The 18,811-nt window shown below is 36.4% G+C and overlaps 2 protein-coding genes across 2 annotated transcripts; both read right to left on the bottom strand.

Annotated features, from left to right (window-relative positions):
- Positions 1-566: 566 nt before the first annotated feature.
- LOC111910587 (DEAD-box ATP-dependent RNA helicase 9, mitochondrial) lies at positions 567-4,204 on the bottom strand. The gene is made up of 8 exons (XM_023906414.3): positions 3,752-4,204; positions 3,540-3,667; positions 3,035-3,446; positions 2,827-2,925; positions 2,533-2,757; positions 2,289-2,450; positions 1,096-1,473; positions 567-857 (listed from the first exon to the last, which is right to left on the bottom strand). Exons 1-7 carry the CDS (start codon positions 4,136-4,138, stop codon positions 1,123-1,125), a joined length of 1,764 nt encoding a protein of 587 aa, XP_023762182.1. The 5' UTR covers positions 4,139-4,204; the 3' UTR covers positions 567-857; positions 1,096-1,122.
- Positions 4,205-17,694: 13,490 nt separating this feature from the next.
- Positions 17,695-18,259, bottom strand: LOC111910588 (metallothionein-like protein 4B). The gene is made up of 2 exons (XM_052766243.1): positions 18,108-18,259; positions 17,695-18,007 (listed from the first exon to the last, which is right to left on the bottom strand). Exons 1-2 carry the CDS (start codon positions 18,188-18,190, stop codon positions 17,827-17,829), a joined length of 264 nt encoding a protein of 87 aa, XP_052622203.1. The 5' UTR covers positions 18,191-18,259; the 3' UTR covers positions 17,695-17,826.
- Between the last annotated feature and the right edge of the window lie 552 nt (positions 18,260-18,811).

The following is an 18,811-nucleotide window of genomic DNA, read 5'->3' as shown; positions in this document are numbered from 1 at the left end:
ATACATGTTGGATTAAAAAAATGATTTTTACAAAGAGTTTTGGAATTTTGGACAAACGTTCTTATTTTGAATTGATTTTTTATCATGATAATGTGCATTTTATGATGGGTTAGAGACACACCGAGATTTGGGATACCCCTTAGATATGAGGACCTTGTTGAGTTAAGAGTAGAGGACATGTCATTTAGGATAGTTTCATGCATTGCATTCTTTACATTATCATCTTATATTGTTACAATATAAGACTTTTGATATTCTAATAGTGTATGGTGTTCTTACTATGATTTTTCCCCCCAACTAGATATAAGTTCATCTTCTTTTGATGTGCTTTAAAATATTTCAAGGGTTTAGCTTTGGGCTTGAATAGCTGATTTTATCCAACCTAATATGAAGATTGACCCCATTAGGCTTCCCAATTGCATGTCTTGCCATTTTAAATCTTTTAAATGTTAAGATTACACTATTTGGGGCCAATATCTAAAAATTGCCTATATGAGTGGTGTTTCAATTGGTATGAGAGTTTTGGCTTACGGAAATAAACACACATATAAATATAGTCAAGTACCTTTGAGGTTTTGATACAAAACTTTGAATCATTATGAAACATCATTTTACTGTTTTCAACAGGATAAAATATAAATATAAATAAACAAAAAATTACTTATAAAGTCCACCAAAAAGATTCATATACATAATACATATAAAAAAAATATAACTAAAAAAGAATAAGATCAATCTTTTCTTTTGTTATGATAATGTCAGCTAAACCCTCCCCCACCACCAGCCTTCCAAATTGAAGCCATCCCTCCCACACAAACATGGTAAATGGTCTTTAATACCCTCCTCCCACCTGCCTTCTGCTTACATCATAAAAAATCAACCAAGCAAAAAAATAGTCAAACACATATTAATAACCATTCTTGACTTCTTGTTTATCTAAATTTGTGTCCAAGGGCATTTACGTCATTTGCACAGACAACAGATCAAGAGCGAGTCTCTGTCTCTCTCTCTGTCCCACCCATTGATATCAGTCTCAATCTCAGTCAAACACGGTACAAGGTCATCTGACTTTGTTTTAAGTAAAATCAAACTCACCTAGGGACAAGATTGGAAATCTTGATTTTAATCTTCACCAAAATTACCAAAACGCCCACTGCTAGACCTTGAACGGTCCGAACCCGAACCAGATTTTGAGAACCCACTTGATCGCATGTTGCCAAAACCACTTGACCGGTCACCGCCACGGTCGGAGCTCGACCCTCTAAAGCCGCCGCCTGACCCGCCGCCATAACTTGACCCACCAAAACCAACATCACGAGATGTCCTGCCGCCACCGCTTGACCCAAAACGACCCCGACCACCACCGCCGCCGCCGCCGCCATAACCATCGGAACCACCAAATCTACCGCCAAAAGAGCTAGAACCACCACCAAGCTCGATTCTTGAGCTTGCATCAACAGTGATTCTAGGAAGCTTGATAAATCACAACAAATAAGAAAATAAGATTATTATTAACCATTTTAAATGATGGGTAAACTCATAAAGTTCATAAAAGTCCTTAGATTTTAGCCTCATAATCGATTTAGTCTTTATATTTTTTTTATTCAATTAAGTCCCCAAAAAACAGCAATTGTATTCATTTTAACCCTTTTTATTCATTTTAGCCTACTTTCAAAAAATACACTTTTGGCCCAGATTTTCAATTTTATTACAAATTTGGTCGAAAATTACACTTTTGGCCCAGATTTCAAAATTTTATTACGCATTCATCCTAAATTTAGTTTTTTACATCTTTTTTTTTCAAAATTTTGTTTCGAATATGTTTTTTTGTTATAGAAAATCATATTTATACAAAAAAAAAAAAAAACATGTTTCACATAAAAAAAACCTTCTTTTTTCTATACAATTTTTTGTTAAAAAAACAATTTTCATGTGAAAAACATGTTTTTTTGTATAAATATGATTTTATACAACAAACAAAACATATTCGAAACAAAGATATAAAAAACTCGATTTAGGATGAATTCGTAACAAAATTTTGAGATCTTGACCAAATTTTTAATAAATTTTAAAATCTAATCCAAAAGTATAATTTTTGAAAGTAGGATGACTTGTTGACTGGGTAAAATGGTCAAAATGAATACAATTGCCGATTTTCGGGACTTAATTTAATAAAAAATATATATAAGAACTAAATAGATTATGAGACCAAAATACAAGGACTTGTATCAAGTTTTCCCTTGAATGATTTGCCATTATATTTATATTTTATAATTTATAATTTATACCTCTGAAAACCTGCATCCTACTTCACGTTCATATCCCTTCACATCTCTCATCTGCTGAGCTGAATGGATTAAGATCGCCCTTCCTTTCTTTCCAGCACGCCCTGTTCTACCAGACCTATGAACAAACACTTCTGAAGATGATGGAAGCTCATAATGTATCACCTGATCCAAGAAATAGCAACATACTTTCATTAACTTAACTTGTCTACCAAATTACAAAAATGCCATCGAAAAATTCACTTACAAGATCAACATTAGGCACATCAAGACCACGAGCAGCAACATCAGTGGCTACTAAAACATTGAAACGCCCATCTCTGAAGCCTGAGAGTGTTCTCTCTCTTTGATTTTGAGTAATATCTCCATGAAGTGGTTCACAAGTGAAGTGTCTTTGCATTGCTTGTGATAATCTATCTGCATCACGTTTTGTTTGGGTGAAAAGTATACACTTTCCCCCTTTTGCATGCTCCTGAAGTTAAACATGTTATAAGGTAAGATTGAAAAGATTGTAATTATGAGGTAAAAAAAATATAAATACCGCTATAAGTGGTCCAATAATTGATGGTTTATCACGATTATCTGCTACAATAGAATATAATGTGATTCCATCAGCTAATTTTTGGTCAGAATCACCAACCTGCAATTAAAAAGGGGGAATTAGTAATTACAATTAGTATCATATCACAAGATTCACAGAGGTAAACAAGGAAAAGAGAAAACGGTGTAGATGAGTAGATCGGACTCACAAGATCGATAGTTAATGGACTTTTGAGAAACTTGCGAGTGAGTTTCACAATCCAACTTGGCATTGTAGCTGAAAACATCATGGTTTGGCGTTCTCGTGGGAGATATTCTAGAATTGTTTCAACATCATCAGCGAAACCCACATTGAGCATCTGATCAGCTTCATCGAGAACAGCGAATTTGACTTCTGATAGCTTCAAGGAACCTCTCTTGATCAGATCGATCACACGTCCAGGAGTGCCTACTATCACATCAACACCATGATCAATGGTGCTCATCTGACGTTGAATGGGTACTCCACCATAGACACAAAGCGTATCTAGATTGGGTGCAGCTTCGTAGAATTCTTTTTCTACTTGGCGAGCTAGTTCTCTGGTGGGAGCCAGGATGATGGCTAGTGGGTTTCTCCCTTTTCTGTGGATAAAAAGATCGACTTTATCAATGAATATGTAAAACACAGTTGATTTACATTATGAAGAAGCAAAAACGAAAAATGAAGTCAAGTACCCATTCTTTTGATTGAAACGAGTAATCTTATCCATTATAGGAATACCAAAAGCAAGAGTTTTCCCGGTTCCTGTCCTCGCACGCCCAATCATATCACGCCCTTGCATTGCTGGCTCAAGTACAGCTCTCTGTAAGGATTACATCATGAGAATATGTAGATATACGGATAAATTTCAATGTTAATGAACAGAATAAAGGTATAATTAAGTTACCTGAATGGGAAAGAGCTTGGTTATACCCTTTTTGGCTAGAGCATTAACAATCTCTTGAGGAATCCCAAGGCTAGATATCGCAAGACCATCGGAAGAGGAAGAAGAAGATGAAGATGAAGATATGGTGTCCTCCTCGTATGAAATTTCGGCTGTAGCAGCGAATCCGGCAGCCTGTGTTAGGACAGCGGAAGCCCTGACATCTACCCATCGAGAGGCGTGGAAATTGCTCCTTAAAACCCCAACGGTGGGATTAATGAAAATTTGAGATTTGATTGGAATTGCTATTGACGATGAAGGAAGAAGAAGCCGGAGCGAGTTGCAGGAAGCAAGAGCAGCGAATCTGGTGGAGGTAGATGAAGCTCTGAAGAAGATAGTATTCATCATCATGTCTGTGGGTGAGAGGGAGGGAACGTTAAACCCTAAAATGTGAAGGGTTTTGCAACACACATCATGAACACTTATCTTATATACTACTCCATAAGATAATAAAAATAAAAAGATAAATAAAATAGAACACAACCAAACAAATAAATTTCTTCTATATTATTTCATTAGCTTAGTAAATCAATCTACACTATAATTCATCTTCGATAAAACATTTAGGGTGTGATTCGTTGAAAACTGAAAGTTAGTAATTTGTAGTTGAGAGCTGGTATATATAGATTTTATTTATGAAGAAATATTTGGTAAAAACAAGGTTGTAAAAAAACATTCGGCGGTTACTAGTCGGTCCACTCCACTAGAGTCAATGGATTAATCGACGTAGATGGGGATTAATTGGCGTAGGCAAGATCAGCCGTGGCAGCCCTAAGGTGTGTTGAAGGGTGTGGTCGCACGGGGTCTTGGATTTTAGGGGACTCCAAAATTTTGGACAAATCTATAGTTATGATATTGGTGCTTTTTTAAAAGACATTTTTATGGGTTATTAATAAAGAAAATTAGTCTTATCAATTACTTATGTACATAATGCAACATTTGGTTGTAATCTTGAAATCATTTTAATTATGAAACGAAATCAAAATCTAATCATAAATTCTAAAATTTATCATCAATTTAAGATAAATGTATATCCAAAGAAAAATACAAATATGTTTCAAATATAAATTCTAGCAAACAATTTCATATTTTATAAAAAGGCACTTTATTGAAAAATCTTATACAAAAAATCAAAATCCAATCATAAATTCTAAAAGATATTTTGCCCAAGCAAAATCTCACTTTAAAATCTCCATCAACTACGACGTGGTAAAGTATGATTGAAAGTGTGGAAGTAAATATTAACTCAAGCTCTTAAAATAATAGAAGTTTTGTATAAACTTGTTGACGAAGATATATATATATATATATATATATATATATATATATATATATATATATATATATATATATATATATATATATATATATATAAAAGTGAAGCTACTTGTCAAGCAAAGTATGAACTTGACAGATTTCACTTTATAATTGATATGCTTATATGGTATCATATATTGGTTAAAATAAATTACAAGAGTAAACAACTTCAATTTGGGACTATACATATTGATAAGGCAATGAGTATTATGGGAGCACTTATTAAGTGTTTTTTAAAGACTATTTAGTGAATGGGTTTGAGAAAACTTTGGGTTAGGTAGGAGCTATAAATTCCGATTCATGAATTGATACTGTGTTTTTTGAAAAAAAAAATTAAAAATTAAAAAAAAAAAAAAAAAAAAAAAAAAAAAAAAAAAACATTTTGACGAGAGTAACATTGGGTCATCAAAACATGTACATGAACTTTCACCTCAAGAGTCATATATGATTCAATATTTTGTGTATATAATTGATCAATCTATTGGTTTATTGGAGCAAAGTTTTGAACAATACATACAATATGAACACATTTTTGGTTTTTTATTCACAACAAAAAAACTAAAGTCACTAGATACTAGTGAGTTAAAGGCAAGTTACAAGAATCTTGAATAAAGGTTGCAAAATTGTAACGTCCGGGATTTATCAGGTATTATGTTGCCTTTTATTAATTGATCAATCTACACGATGTACACATGGCGTACACATATGAGGCGTGAAACGGGGAACCCACATGCGTACGTTGGGCGTACCCATGTGTACGCTGGGCGTAGGGTGATCAGATGCAAACCCTAAATTTTAGGGTTTGCACCCTATTTAAATAACTTATAACCCTCCAAACCCTTATCCTCTCAGCCTCCCTTGTTCTCTCAGTGCCCAACTCGAACCCTAACTCTATTGCATCTACCTTGAGCTTACTTTGAGCATTTTGGTGTTGTTTTGGTGGTTTTGAAGAGCAAGGAGTTTGAAGAAGGAGCAAGGACTTGAAGAGAGCTTGTAGATCCAGGAGATTAACATCTTTTCTGACTTATTTGAGGTGTCAAGCTTCAAACTTGACCATCGCATGCTTAGTTGTAGTTTTGGGGTGTTTTATGTGATATTTTGACTCCATAGTTGAGGTTTCTTGTGTTCTGGTAGTTCTGGCCCATAAGAGTTGTCCTTTTAAGCTCTTGGAAGCATTTAGAGTCATAAAAAATCGAGTCTTGATGGTTAAGCCACAACCATGCAAGTGTTAGATGGTCACAAAGTGTGTTTAAGGAATTAAATCATGTCTTAACCCCCATACATGCATGCAAAGACATAAAGTTTGTAACTTTATGGTTTATGACGTCTTAAAGGACCTGGATCTATGTTTGGAAGTTATGACTTAATGGATTAAGTCACAAAAGGAGTTCTAAAGAAACTGGTCAGTACGATAGGCGTACCCCTGGTACGTTGCACGTATTGGGTCAATTTCCCGCTTCTGGTCAAGGCTAGCGTACGCCCAGCGTATGTGCCAGGTACGCCGCGAGTACGCATGCAGAGTGATTAATGTAGTTTTTGGGCCTTATGTGATTGGGCTTGGATTTGTTGGGCCTCATGACCCACTGTGCAGTAAGGCTTTTAGGCCTAGACCTAGGATGTATGGTATTGGGCCTTGAAACTAAAATGGATGGACTTGGGCCTTAATTTAATTAGGAGTTGGGCCTTGGGAGAAAGAGACCCGATAGGCCAAGGATTAGGAAACCTTGCCTTGGGACATGAATTAGAAGTTTAGGCCAAAAGGGAGTTATATTTGGACCCAATGACTGATTAGGGAATTTATTATGCTTTAATCTCTCAGTGTAATGTGACTTCATATCAACACCTGAGATATAAATAAGCTGGAGTGGGTCAGGTTGGGAAACCTGGTAAGTACATAGGGTTTTCAACCCACAATAATATAATTATTATGTTTAAACAATCAAACAATTAAACCCCATTACTCATCCCCGTTATCTTCTTTATTCTTTAGGATCTACCCTAAGAATCAGTTATTTCTCGTTCATTCATTCCTAAGGATTATCCTAAGGAATAGGTACGAATTCCATCGTTATCAATGACACATCTGTCAAGCACAGCTGCTAGTTATGTCACTTAGGCGCAACTGCCAAAATTGTGACATTCTCTACGAGGCGCATCTGCCGGTATAGTCCTTTAGACGCTATTGTCATGGTTATAATGTAACACCGAAATTTTCAAAACAAATTTTTCATTTAAAATCGTTTATCTCTTTAACACTTTTCACAAAAATCTCCATTTTGTTTAATTTACAATACATGACTCTTTTGTTCAATCAATTAATAAACCAGGATCCTCAAAATAAACGCTTCCTCTGGTGTGTACAATCGAGCCGGTGCCGTCCCGTGATCATGTGATAACCTTAAACACATAACACAAAACACTGTAAGCACAAAGCTTAGTGAGTTCCCCAAAATATCACTCTAACACATATTAGCCACTCGAGGCTATAATCTCCGTTGACCCTCCGGTCAGTGTGTCTCAGTGGGACCCTCCAGTCCCAGCTCTCAGTGGGCCCTATGGCCCTAACTCTATGGACCCAAGGGTCCTAACTCTGAATCATGCATATCACATATCACAATAAATCTCAATATATAAATAGCATACAAATATACTGGCACATAATACTAAAAACATCACATATAGCACATATTAGCCACTCGATGCTATAACTCAGTGGGCCCTTGGGCCCTAACTCTGTGGACCCTCTGGTCCTAGCTCTGTGGACCTTCTGGTCCTATCTCTGATATACACACAACATAAGTCACATAGAAATAATGCGGTGCCACACATCACATAGATAGCATACAATAACTCTGTCATATGACTCTGTTACCACTCTAGGTAAAGTATAGTGAAAAGACTCACCTGGCAAGTAGAAAGCAAATATCCTCACACTTGAATCTCGAACTCGCCACCGTCTATCACATAAGGCAAATACTCTCATGAATATAACTCTCGAGACTAGACTCAACCCTCTCATGGCACCCTCTTAAGGGTAAAAGACCATTTTACCCCTCTCTTGGCCCAAAGGCCACATTGCTGATCAAACCCTAAAAGTCAACAAAAGTCAACAAAAATCAACGGTCAAACTTTGACCCGACTCGTCGAGTGCACTTGGGTGACTCGGCAAGTATACACGTGTTCACTAACTCTTTTAGTCCCGTTTGGTACGTCGAGTCCCTCCCCATGCTCGACGAGTCACACCTGGCATGAATCGCGGGGCCACCCCGACTCAACTCGTCGAGTCTCAAGAATAACTCGGCGAGTACCGCCTTGAACCCCAGTCCTCTAACCCCCTTCTGACTCACTGAGTTATCCCTCAACTCGGCAAGTCTACTCACTGAGTGATTTACGTGAAACCCTAACCCCACTCGCCGAGTCTCAAGAACAACTCGGCGAGTTCATGCCATGCACAAACTCTATTGACCTCCTGAGGTCAGATCCGTGCCCCAAATCCATAAATCTGGCCTTCCCAAGCATGAAAGTCACGTAAAGTTCGAATCTTGATGCTTATATATCAACATGATGGCCTCAAATGGTGATTTAGCCCCAAAAATGGTAACCTAAGTCCAATAACCCCAAAATGACTCATAAAGCTCCATGGGTTAAGGCCTCTGGACCTATTTGAGTCCTGATCCAAAGCACAAACTCGATAAGGGACCAAATACTCTAGGTAATCATCTTCCAAAGGGTTTGAAAACCCTAACTCTATGAATCAACACCCAAAACTGGAGAAAGTCCGAAGGAATACCTCAATATGAAGCCTTTGAACTCTTAAGTCACTAGATTTGCACTTCCTTCAGCCTCCTCTTGCCTTGGTCAGCTTTCCCTTCAAATTACACCAACAAATGATCAACAATGGCCTCTCTTCTCCTCACAAGCGATCTAGGTCTCTCTCTGGGGTGTGATAGTCGTAAATGACGGCCATAAGGAACTTTAAATAGGTCCCAAACCCTGTAAATTAGGGCTTCATTAAACAGCGTGGACTCGTCGAGTCCACCTATGTACTCGCCGAGTCCAGACGTGAACCCGGATGAACATCCGCGACCCTACTCGGCGAGTCTTGGCACCAACTCGCCGAGTTCCTTCAAAAATTCCAAAAAAATAAATTAATAAATAATTTACCTGGGAATTCGGATGTTACATATAATATTCTCTATTACGCGCAGTTGCCGATACTATCCTTAGAGCCCAACTGCTAGGATGTTTATCGTAGATCTAAAAGATCTACAGATTTTGGCGCAACTGTCAGTGCTCATCTATAGGGTACTAGGTCCATTGCTGCCAATGTTCACCTATAGGGCACTAGGTCCACACTACTAATGTTCCTCTATTTCAGCCTTCATCCCTCATCAGTCATCTACTCATGTTTTACCCAACATATTTTGTAGATATAAAATACATATACAATTTAAATCATTTAAAACATGTATAAAATCGTTCATCCAGCATAGACAGCAAGTATTCAGACAATATGCACACGTAGCACGTAATGTATATAAAATACTTCATATCTATGTGTAAGATGAAAGTAACTATGCACTCACCTGAAAAGGTGGTGAATCTGAACTCAGACAACGCTTCGTTTCTTAAAAATAATTTCCTCCGACGAAACCTAGTATTATTAACACTAGAGTTTAGTTTATTATTCGCCGAGACTAATTAATAGTCTAGCTATTATTACTATTATATAAGCGTCAAACAATACTTATATAACCCATAATAATAGCCCAAGTATTTGTTATAAGTTCCTAATAACGTTACTATAATTAAATAAACAATATATTAAAAATAATGTAGACGTAGCTCACTTACAGCGGGTTTTATAGAAAACCGGGCTTTGCTTGGAGCAGCGTTCTCGAGCCGAAAAGCTCTTCTTCTCGGAGCCTTCGAGCACTCCGGGGCTTCCGCCTCGTGCTAGGGAGGTTCCCTAGGCTTTTCGGGGGTTTCGGGGGTAGAGAGAGGTTCTAGAGAGAGAGAGAGAGAGAGTAAAGAGAAGAAAGAATGAGAAAGGTGTGAAGAAAATGAGGGTGGGAGAGGTTCTATTTATAGGGTGAAAATTGGCCGAACTTGGTGCCACATGTCACCATCTAGTGGCAAGACTTGGGGAGAAAGCAATGACCAAGATTGTGCCACATCACCCATTTTCGCACAACACACTTCCGACTTCTAAAATCTGTAACTTTCACATACAACCTCTATTTTTGACTTTCTTTATATCCACAAGTAGGTAAAAATAATATCTACAACTTTCATTTTTACTCTGTCGGCTAATTCTCGACCAATCTTAAATTTAACACTACAAGGAGATTATATTGTTAAACGTCCGCGTAAAATTCATAACTTCTACATACGGACTCTGTTTTCTTCTGTTTTTTACCGTTGAGTTCCTATTAATGAGATCTTCAACTCTCATTTAGGTCGCGTAAGTCAAAAACCGCTCGAACTAAAATTCGAGTTTCGGGTCGTGCATTGCTAAGCCGAATCTTAGAAAAATCATAACTTCCTCATACGAAGTCGGATTTGGGCGTTCTTTTTATGGATGTTCTCGATTTAACATATACTACAACTTTAGTTTAGATCACTAAGGCTAAAAATTCCTCCATCGTAAATTCACTATTTACGTCTCCCGGTGTCGTGCCGGTTTTGCCGTAAAACTTCGGCGAGCCATAACTTCTTCGTTATAACTCGAATTTCGGTGTTCTTTATATCCCTGGAATCCTTGTTTCGACCCCTACAACTTTATGTAAAGATATCGGGCTTATCTCACACTTTAATTTTTGACGCTTATTTTTATCTTTTATTAATTATATATTTATAATAAAGTAATAAACACACAAATACACATAATTCACATAGAATTAAAATATTTCATCTTTATTACATCAAAAAGAGTTACAATAGTTGACCTAGACTATTACATCGTCAAAAATGCTTAGCCCTGAAAACCGGGCGTTACAATTCTCTCCCCCTTAGGATGATTCCGTCCCGGAATCATGCATAAGCAAATAGATGTGGATAACGACTCATCATGTCATCCTCTGTTTCCCAGGTGAGATTCGGCCCATTCGAATGTTTCCATCAGACTAGCACTAAGTCGACCATCTTGCGTCGTAACTTCTTAGTCTTACAGTCAATAATTGCCTCAAGCTCTTCGATCGGCCTCTTATTCTCATCCATCCTTAACTCTGAGATTGGAATTATGTCGGGAACTTCTCCCGTGAATTTCCTCAGATAACACACATGGAAGGTGTTATGAATACCATCGAGTTCTTCGGGCAATTCCAGCTTGTAAGCTTGGTTCCCAACCTTCTGAAGAACTTTGAACGAGTATCTAACTCTTGGACTCCTTGACTGCAGGCAGTGCTCGGTCTTGCACCTGCTCGTTAGACTTTCAATCATGAACTTCGTGTCACAGCCTCATTCTTTATCAGAGACTCCTTCTTCTTCTTAACAAACTTAGGATAAGTCAATTTGATTTACTACAATTGACCGATGTGTCATATTCTAATGACCTATCATCGTATGTAGGAACGCTTAGACTCAGGTCTCTTAGAGTCAAATTCCAGAATGGAATATGCCTTCCTTCATGGTCTAATGTGATATAATCACATTTTAACATGTAGCATTTCTAGCTACCAACTTCTTTAACAACGAGCGTGATACTTCTATTGATCGCTTTGATTTCAATCGTTTGGTTTAAGTCGGACGCTACATCAAACTTGGTTCTTTGAACCACGTAACCTACTCATCGTAGTCGGACTCAATGTGATATGACCACTAGGGTCGGGATAACAACAATCTTATTAGTCATTACCGAAACTATGGTAACGACATACTTGAATAAAACGAAATCAATTACTAGCTTCTTGGTAACCTTGTGACTTTCCCTGATCCAAGTGTGATTCTTGTGCTTCCGGTAGTATAGGCCTCTACTACCATTCACACCTACTCATACTCGCCCCAAGTATTGTCCCGCAGTTTTCCAAGTCACCACACAAGAAAATCACATAACAGCTTAACACATCAAATATCAAAACGAAGGTTTATTACTCCTTGAAACTATTACATAGGTGTTCAAGTTCACCCTAGACTATGCCTCTAATAGGCTACATCATATGATTCTATGGTTATTTCATAACTCGACCTTCGGATGTCAAGCCTTCACTCTTGAATCCTCGTATTGTCATCTGCTTCGTCAAGGATCATTTGAAATGCTCTTGTCTTTGGTTTTGGTGGCACATTTGGCTTTTTATCCCCCTCTCTCATCGGGCAATCTTGCTTGAAGTGCCCTTCCTCATTACATTCATAACATACCCTTTTATTGAATTTACACTCGTTGGCGTAATGCCCATGCTTCCCACACTTGAAACAAGTCACCTCCTCACCGTATTTTCCAGAGTGTTTCTTTTTGCACTTCTCGCGCCATCTTTCTTCACTCCCTTCTCCTTTAAACTTCCTTGTACTGGACTTGCTTCTCTCATCGGGCTTCGTAGACCTCTCAAACTTCCTCTTTTCGCCAACCTCGGTCTTGTTGGCGGCTCTTCCCTTGATCATCTCCTCAACCGACTTGGCAGCCTAGATAGCTGCCTCCAAAGTAGGTGCCTGACGTACTGGCACTGCATATTCCCATGGAAGTCCTTTTGCGTACTTGTCGATTTTCGTCAGCTCATCCGGAACAAGACGTAAGGCAAACTCCATCTTCTCTGTGAAGTTGTTGGTGTATTCATCAACAGACATGCTTCCTTTCTTCAAGGTAAGTAATTGGTTTTCTAGCTCGAGCAGATTTTGGGCTGAGTAGTACCTACGTTTGAACTGCACCAAAAACTCTGCCCACGTTAGTTGCAGGGGCTCATTGGGGCTTAGAGTCTTCCCCAGAGTGTTCCACCAATGAACCGCGCCTCCTCTGAATTGGTGTACCGCAAACGTGGTTTGTAGTTTGCCTCTGCAACCACACGCCTCCTCTGAGAGTTGAAGATCTCATTAATAGGAACTCAACGGTAAAAATACAAAAGAAAACAGAGTCCGTATGTAGAAGTTATGAATTTTACGCGGACGTTTAACAATATAATCTCCTTGTACTGTTAAATTTAAGATCGGTCGAGAATTAGCCGACAGAGTAAAAATGAAAGTTGTAGATATTACTTTTACCTACGCGTGGATATAAAGAACATCAAAAATAGAGGTCGTATGTGAAAGTTACAGATTTTAGAAGTCAGAAGATGAACTTCTTCGTTATAACTCGAATTTCGGCGTTCTTTATATCCCCGGAATCCTTATTCGACCACTATATCGGGCTTATCTCACACTTTAAATTTTGACGCTTATTTTTATCTTTTATTAATTATATATTTATAATAAAGTAATAAGCACACAAATACACATAATTCACATAGAATTAAAATATTTCATCTTTATTACATCAAAAAGAGTTACAATAGTTGACCTAGACTATTACATCGTCAAAAATGCTTAGCCCTGAAAACCAGGCGTTACAGTCCATTGGTTGCTTGGAGTCTAAGCAGTCAAATTAGGGTTTCCTTGTTTGATAACCCTAATCGCCTCACTATATAAAGACCCTTATCACCCCAAAAACATGGTGAACTCTTTTAGAAGAACCCTAGGATGTTTTTGGTGATCCTCCTCCTTCTCATTAGTCATTCTCTTGCTCTTGGTGTTTGTAAACCATTAGAGGAGTGACATTTGTGACTCTAAGCTCCAAGGAAAGAAGATTGAAGAGATTCAAGCCATTCTACAAGAAGTAATCATCTATATCTATTCATACATGTCAATTTCGAAATTAGTATGCAAGATCTAGGGTTTATAAGTCTTGGATGAATTGCATGTACAATAAAGAAACCTAGATCCAAGCCTTAGGGTTTGCATGAGCACATAGGATGTTCTTTTGTCTAAAACCCATCAGTGGTATCAGAGCCTTGATTGGTTTCTGTTGTATTTGATGTTTACATGTTCATCCATTGCTTGAAAAATCGATTTCTGCCCTTTGCCCGACTGAACTCGGGGAGTCACTTGCTGGACTCGACGAGTCCAAACAGTGACTCGGCGAGTCTGGGAGTCAGACAGAGGGAAAATCGGGATTTTTGCTATTTTTGCTGAAGGATAATTACCAAAACCGTTTTTCATCAATAAAATCTGAATTTTATCAATATTTGATGATTATCCTTACCAAAATAGAAGATAATTGTCAAAAGTAAGATAATTACTTGTTTTATAAGATAAATATTAATTATTTGTAATTTTGTTTTTGAATTATCTAGTAAGAAATTGAATTAGGTCAAATTTAGATAATTATCAATTATTTGATTAATTTTAATTATTTGTAATTTGATCTTGATAGTTTTGAAAAGTTTCAAAACTTGCCCTCAAGTTTTGGAATTTAAATTGGGTAAATGACACAAAAAACACTCTTTTTACACAGAAATTCGATTTTGACACTGTTTTTTTTGTGTCAATTTTGACACTGTGTTTTCCAATTTGTTACAATTCTGACCACTTGACCGGTTAACCAGGTTGCATGCTGACGTGACATGATGTCGTGTCAGTTTTGATGATGTGGCATGCTGACATGATATGCTGACGTGTCAAAATTGAATTTTTTTCTCACAAAAAACACTAAGTTTTCATTTTTTTTCGATTTTGACACTACGTTTAATTTTTTCTTTCAACTTTGACACTATGTTTTTTTGTTCCAAATCGAACATCATTTTTTCCAATTTTGTTCAATGTTGACAATTTTCTATTTGAAATCGTATAAATATTTTTTTAATACATTTAAACCGTATAAATATGTTTTTTTTTTCATTTAAAAACCATAGTTTTGTATAAATACATTTTTTTACACTCAAACCATATTTTTATGTATAAATATGTATTAACTATATAAAAATTGTATTTTATATTAATATGCAACTTTAAAATGTGTTTGAAGGTTTATAGGCGTGTAGTTGATCAAAATTTGGATATCAAGTTTGCAACCCATCAAATTTTTACATCTTATTAGAAGCTTATGGTTAGTTTGATTCTCATGATATAACTAATGCTTTGAATGTAAGAAAAAAAACACCTTGTATTTAAATAAAAATGTGGTTTTTAAACGAAAAAAATATGTTATACGGTTTAAAATGTAATAAAAAAAAATATATTTATACGGTTTCAAATGGAAAATAGACAAAATTGAACAAAATTCGATAAATGATGTTCGATTGGAACAAAAAAAACATAGTGTCAAAATTGAAATAAAAAATTAAACTTAGTGTCAAAATAAAAAAAAAAAGTGAAAACTTAGTGTTTTTTGTGGAAAAAAAATCAATTTTGACACGTCAGCATATCATGTCAGCATGCCACGTCATCAAAACTGACACGTCATCATGCCACGTCAGCATGTAACCTGGTTAACCGGTCAAGTGGTCAGAATTATAACGAATTGGAAAACACAGTGTCAAAATTGACACAAAAAATAACACAATGTCAAAATCGAATTTCTGTGTAAAAATAGTGTTTTTTGTGTCATTTACCCATTTAAATTTGTGATCAAAAGTTTAATTTTGAAATATTTAAATTCTAAACACTAATGATTTGAAATGTTTCAAAACTTGCCCTCAAGTTTTGGAATTTAAATTTAATTAAAAGTTTAATTTTAAAATGCTAAATTCTAAAACCCTAATTTTTTAAAAGTTCAAATTGCACCCTTATGGTTTTATTAAATTAATTAAGTGTATAATTAAAAGAGAGTTAATAAATGACTGTAACATTGGGGGCACCATGTAAGTTTGCATGGTTATTCACACCCTGTTTTGTGATCATCGGCATCCCAATCACAAATCGAGGGACATATCGAGATTTAAATATGTCATTGAAAAGTTCAATGAATCTCAAAGGATCTAGGAGTTTTCAATACATTTAAAACTTAATCTCTTTTTCGTTTTTCATGGTGGAAAATTAGTGAATCATCATTCACTTACCTTCAAATGTTCTGCAATTTGGGTAACGACATCCCTCTCCCAAGTTGTAGAGTATTGTGTTGGGTCCTAGCCTTAATATCTCATTTGGGTGATTTGTTAAGGACTCAATCAATCAATCAATCAACTAACTTGAATTTTCTCCCATTTTGTAGATGTCAAAGTACGACAACTATGGTCTTCCCAAATCTCTTGGAACAAGCTTTCCACATGAAGATGATATTCCACGATTCAATCGAGGAACAAGAGATCATGCTTCACTTCCTCCACCACCTCCTATTATTCTCCCTAAACTACAAGATCAAAGGCATGAAAAGTTCAAGCTCACTCAAGCCCTTTTAGCAAGTAAACATGAAAAAGGAAAGTTAGTGTGTACACGTCTTAGAGATGAAGTCACACATTGATAGGTTAAGAATGTTGGGAGTCGTTGTCTGTGAGAAGCTAGCTGTTGACTGAGTACTTGATTTCAAGTTTCAACAACAAATGATTAAATAGCAACCTACAATCAAAATATATCAACTATAACTTGATTCTAAGTTTCAACAACAAATAATCAGTAATTGTTAACCCTAACTCCTTAATTTAACAAACCTAATTGGTATCTTCAAAATTTTCAACATAATGACAAAAAATTGAAATTTGAATTAACCTAATAATAGATAATAGGATTGAAAAATGGAGTAAAACCCACACCTCTCTACGTGGAGTAAAAAAACATATAACGAGAATGCGCACTATTGACGAGATTATCAATCTACAGGAGATTTGAAAAAGAATATTATATGAACTAAAAAACTTCTTGAGATTGCGAAAATAACCGATTATACAATTTTGCAATATTAAAATGCGTTTTGAATAGTATCATGAACCACACGACTTTCCCAATTGAAAGGTAATGTGTTAGACACGGATAGTTTTTAGAAGTACGCTACTTTATGGTTAAAAAAACTAAAACAGAAAATAGTATCATGAAACCCACACAACTGAGGACTATTTATACAAAACAAAAAATAATAATGATCATAATAGTATCATGAAACCCACACAAGTCTATTTATACAAAACAATACAAACGACAATAAATTCGTTCAAATTTTTTAAATGACTCTATCTTTGTACTGAACATTGAAGTTTGAAGACTGTTGTGATGATGGGCTGTCCACATGGGCTTCTACATATCATTCAAGCCCACCTTTAACTCTTAAAATTATTCGTGCTTCACTTTAAACAACATTTTTACAATCTCCCCAATATTTTGAGCGATCAAAGAGATTTGCTTAAGAGTAACGTAACCATTTTTTCTTCAATCAACAAAAATTCACATTTTTTCCTAATCTATTTCGATTAGTATTATTGGTAGTGTTCTTATGTTGAAATGTTGTTCATCTTCTGAATTATAACATTCTTCAAGTCTTTTGTCTTTATACAAAGATGTGTAAAAGAAATCACAAAAACTAACATATTTTCTATGTCTCTTATATCTTACAGATTCGTTCATCATGCATGCGATGTTTACCAACAAAATTAATCCCATTTACAACATCCAAACGGTTAGGATCATAATCTTACAGATTCAGTCCAACCCACATAACATTTATTTATATAAATACATATATGTAACGTAAATATATATATTAGGGTGGAATAGGCTGTTATTTTCTCTAGCTAATATAAACTGATCAACTAGGTCGACCTTTCCAATCTTCAAGATGAACAAGTGACGCAGGTGCAACCATCAGCACACTTGCAGAAAGCCTTTCCTGTGCCACCGGAGGCCGACTCTTTGGAGCAGCTGCAAGGGTTGCATCCGCAGTGCTCACCGCATGAACATTTCTTGTGCTCCTCGTCCCCACCGCCGCTGCTCTGCATGCCACCACTCTTGCACCTGCACCACATATTCATTATATATCATATCTCCTTCAACTCACTACATAACTCAATCTCCAGAGAGAGAGAGAGAGAGAGAGAGAGAGAGAGAGAGAGACCTGCATGCAACACCGCCGGGGCAAGGCGAAGGACAGCCGCAACTCTCATTACAGATGACACCGCTTCCTCTCATGTCCGCCATTGCTTTTGATTGCTATTTCTTATCCTAGCTACTTCAATCAGGTTCTTGCCATGGATATATATCATGAGAGAGATGGGGAGGAGGAGCTAGGTGGCGGATTCTGGTGCTGGAGAGGTTAACAGGTGGACATGTCGTGGCGTTACAAGAATTACACATGTATATAAATTAACCTTTTTATTTTTTCTTATATATATCCACTTTTTTGTTCACAAAAAAGCTTTACCCAAACCCATTTGTCATTAATTTGTTTGAGACTATGTTGAGGAAGGTGGTGATCATTATCGATAATCTAAGCAAAAGGTGATTTACTTGAAAACGACAGAAAAATGTTGTCGTTCTCCAAACGAACCACTATCCCACTAACGAAACACTCGGCTCAACTTGCAGTTTTGTTATAATAAATAATCAATATATACCAAGTTGAGATCAATATGGGGTCGAGTGTCACTATCTCTTGAGAGTGTTGAATTTGAACGTGTTTTGGAATATTAGCTAATTGCAGATCATAAACAGCTCATAAGGCATGCAGATAGAAGGATAGTGATGCCTCAATTAAGAAAATGTTTTCTTCTTATGAGCTTTAGATTAAATTAATGACCTCATGAATATATGTGGTGTGTT

The sequence above is a fragment of the Lactuca sativa genome, chromosome 8, assembly GCF_002870075.4.
Source record: "Lactuca sativa cultivar Salinas chromosome 8, Lsat_Salinas_v11, whole genome shotgun sequence".
Classification (NCBI taxonomy): Eukaryota; Viridiplantae; Streptophyta; class Magnoliopsida; order Asterales; family Asteraceae; genus Lactuca; species Lactuca sativa.
The sequence above is the reverse complement of the archived record's forward strand: the minus strand, read 5'-3'. Positions and strand labels throughout refer to the sequence as shown.

What these genes read in the sequence shown, in the direction of transcription:
- LOC111910587 (XM_023906414.3), bottom strand. Translation starts at nt 4,138, where the DNA reads ATGATGATGAATACTATCTTCTTCAGAGCTTCATCTACCTCCACCAGA. An exon ending in CCAAGCTCTTTCCCATTCAG is followed by an intron (nt 3,668 to 3,751) that starts GTAACTTAATTA and finishes TAATCCTTACAG; the next exon opens with AGAGCTGTACTTGAGCCAGC. An exon ending in TTATTGGACCACTTATAGCG is followed by an intron (nt 2,758 to 2,826) that starts GTATTTATATTT and finishes GTTTAACTTCAG; the next exon opens with GAGCATGCAAAAGGGGGAAA.
- LOC111910588 (XM_052766243.1), bottom strand. Translation starts at nt 18,190, where the DNA reads ATGGCGGACATGAGAGGAAGCGGTGTCATCTGTAATGAGAGTTGCGGC. An exon ending in CCCGGCGGTGTTGCATGCAG is followed by an intron (nt 18,008 to 18,107) that starts GTCTCTCTCTCT and finishes TATGTGGTGCAG; the next exon opens with GTGCAAGAGTGGTGGCATGC.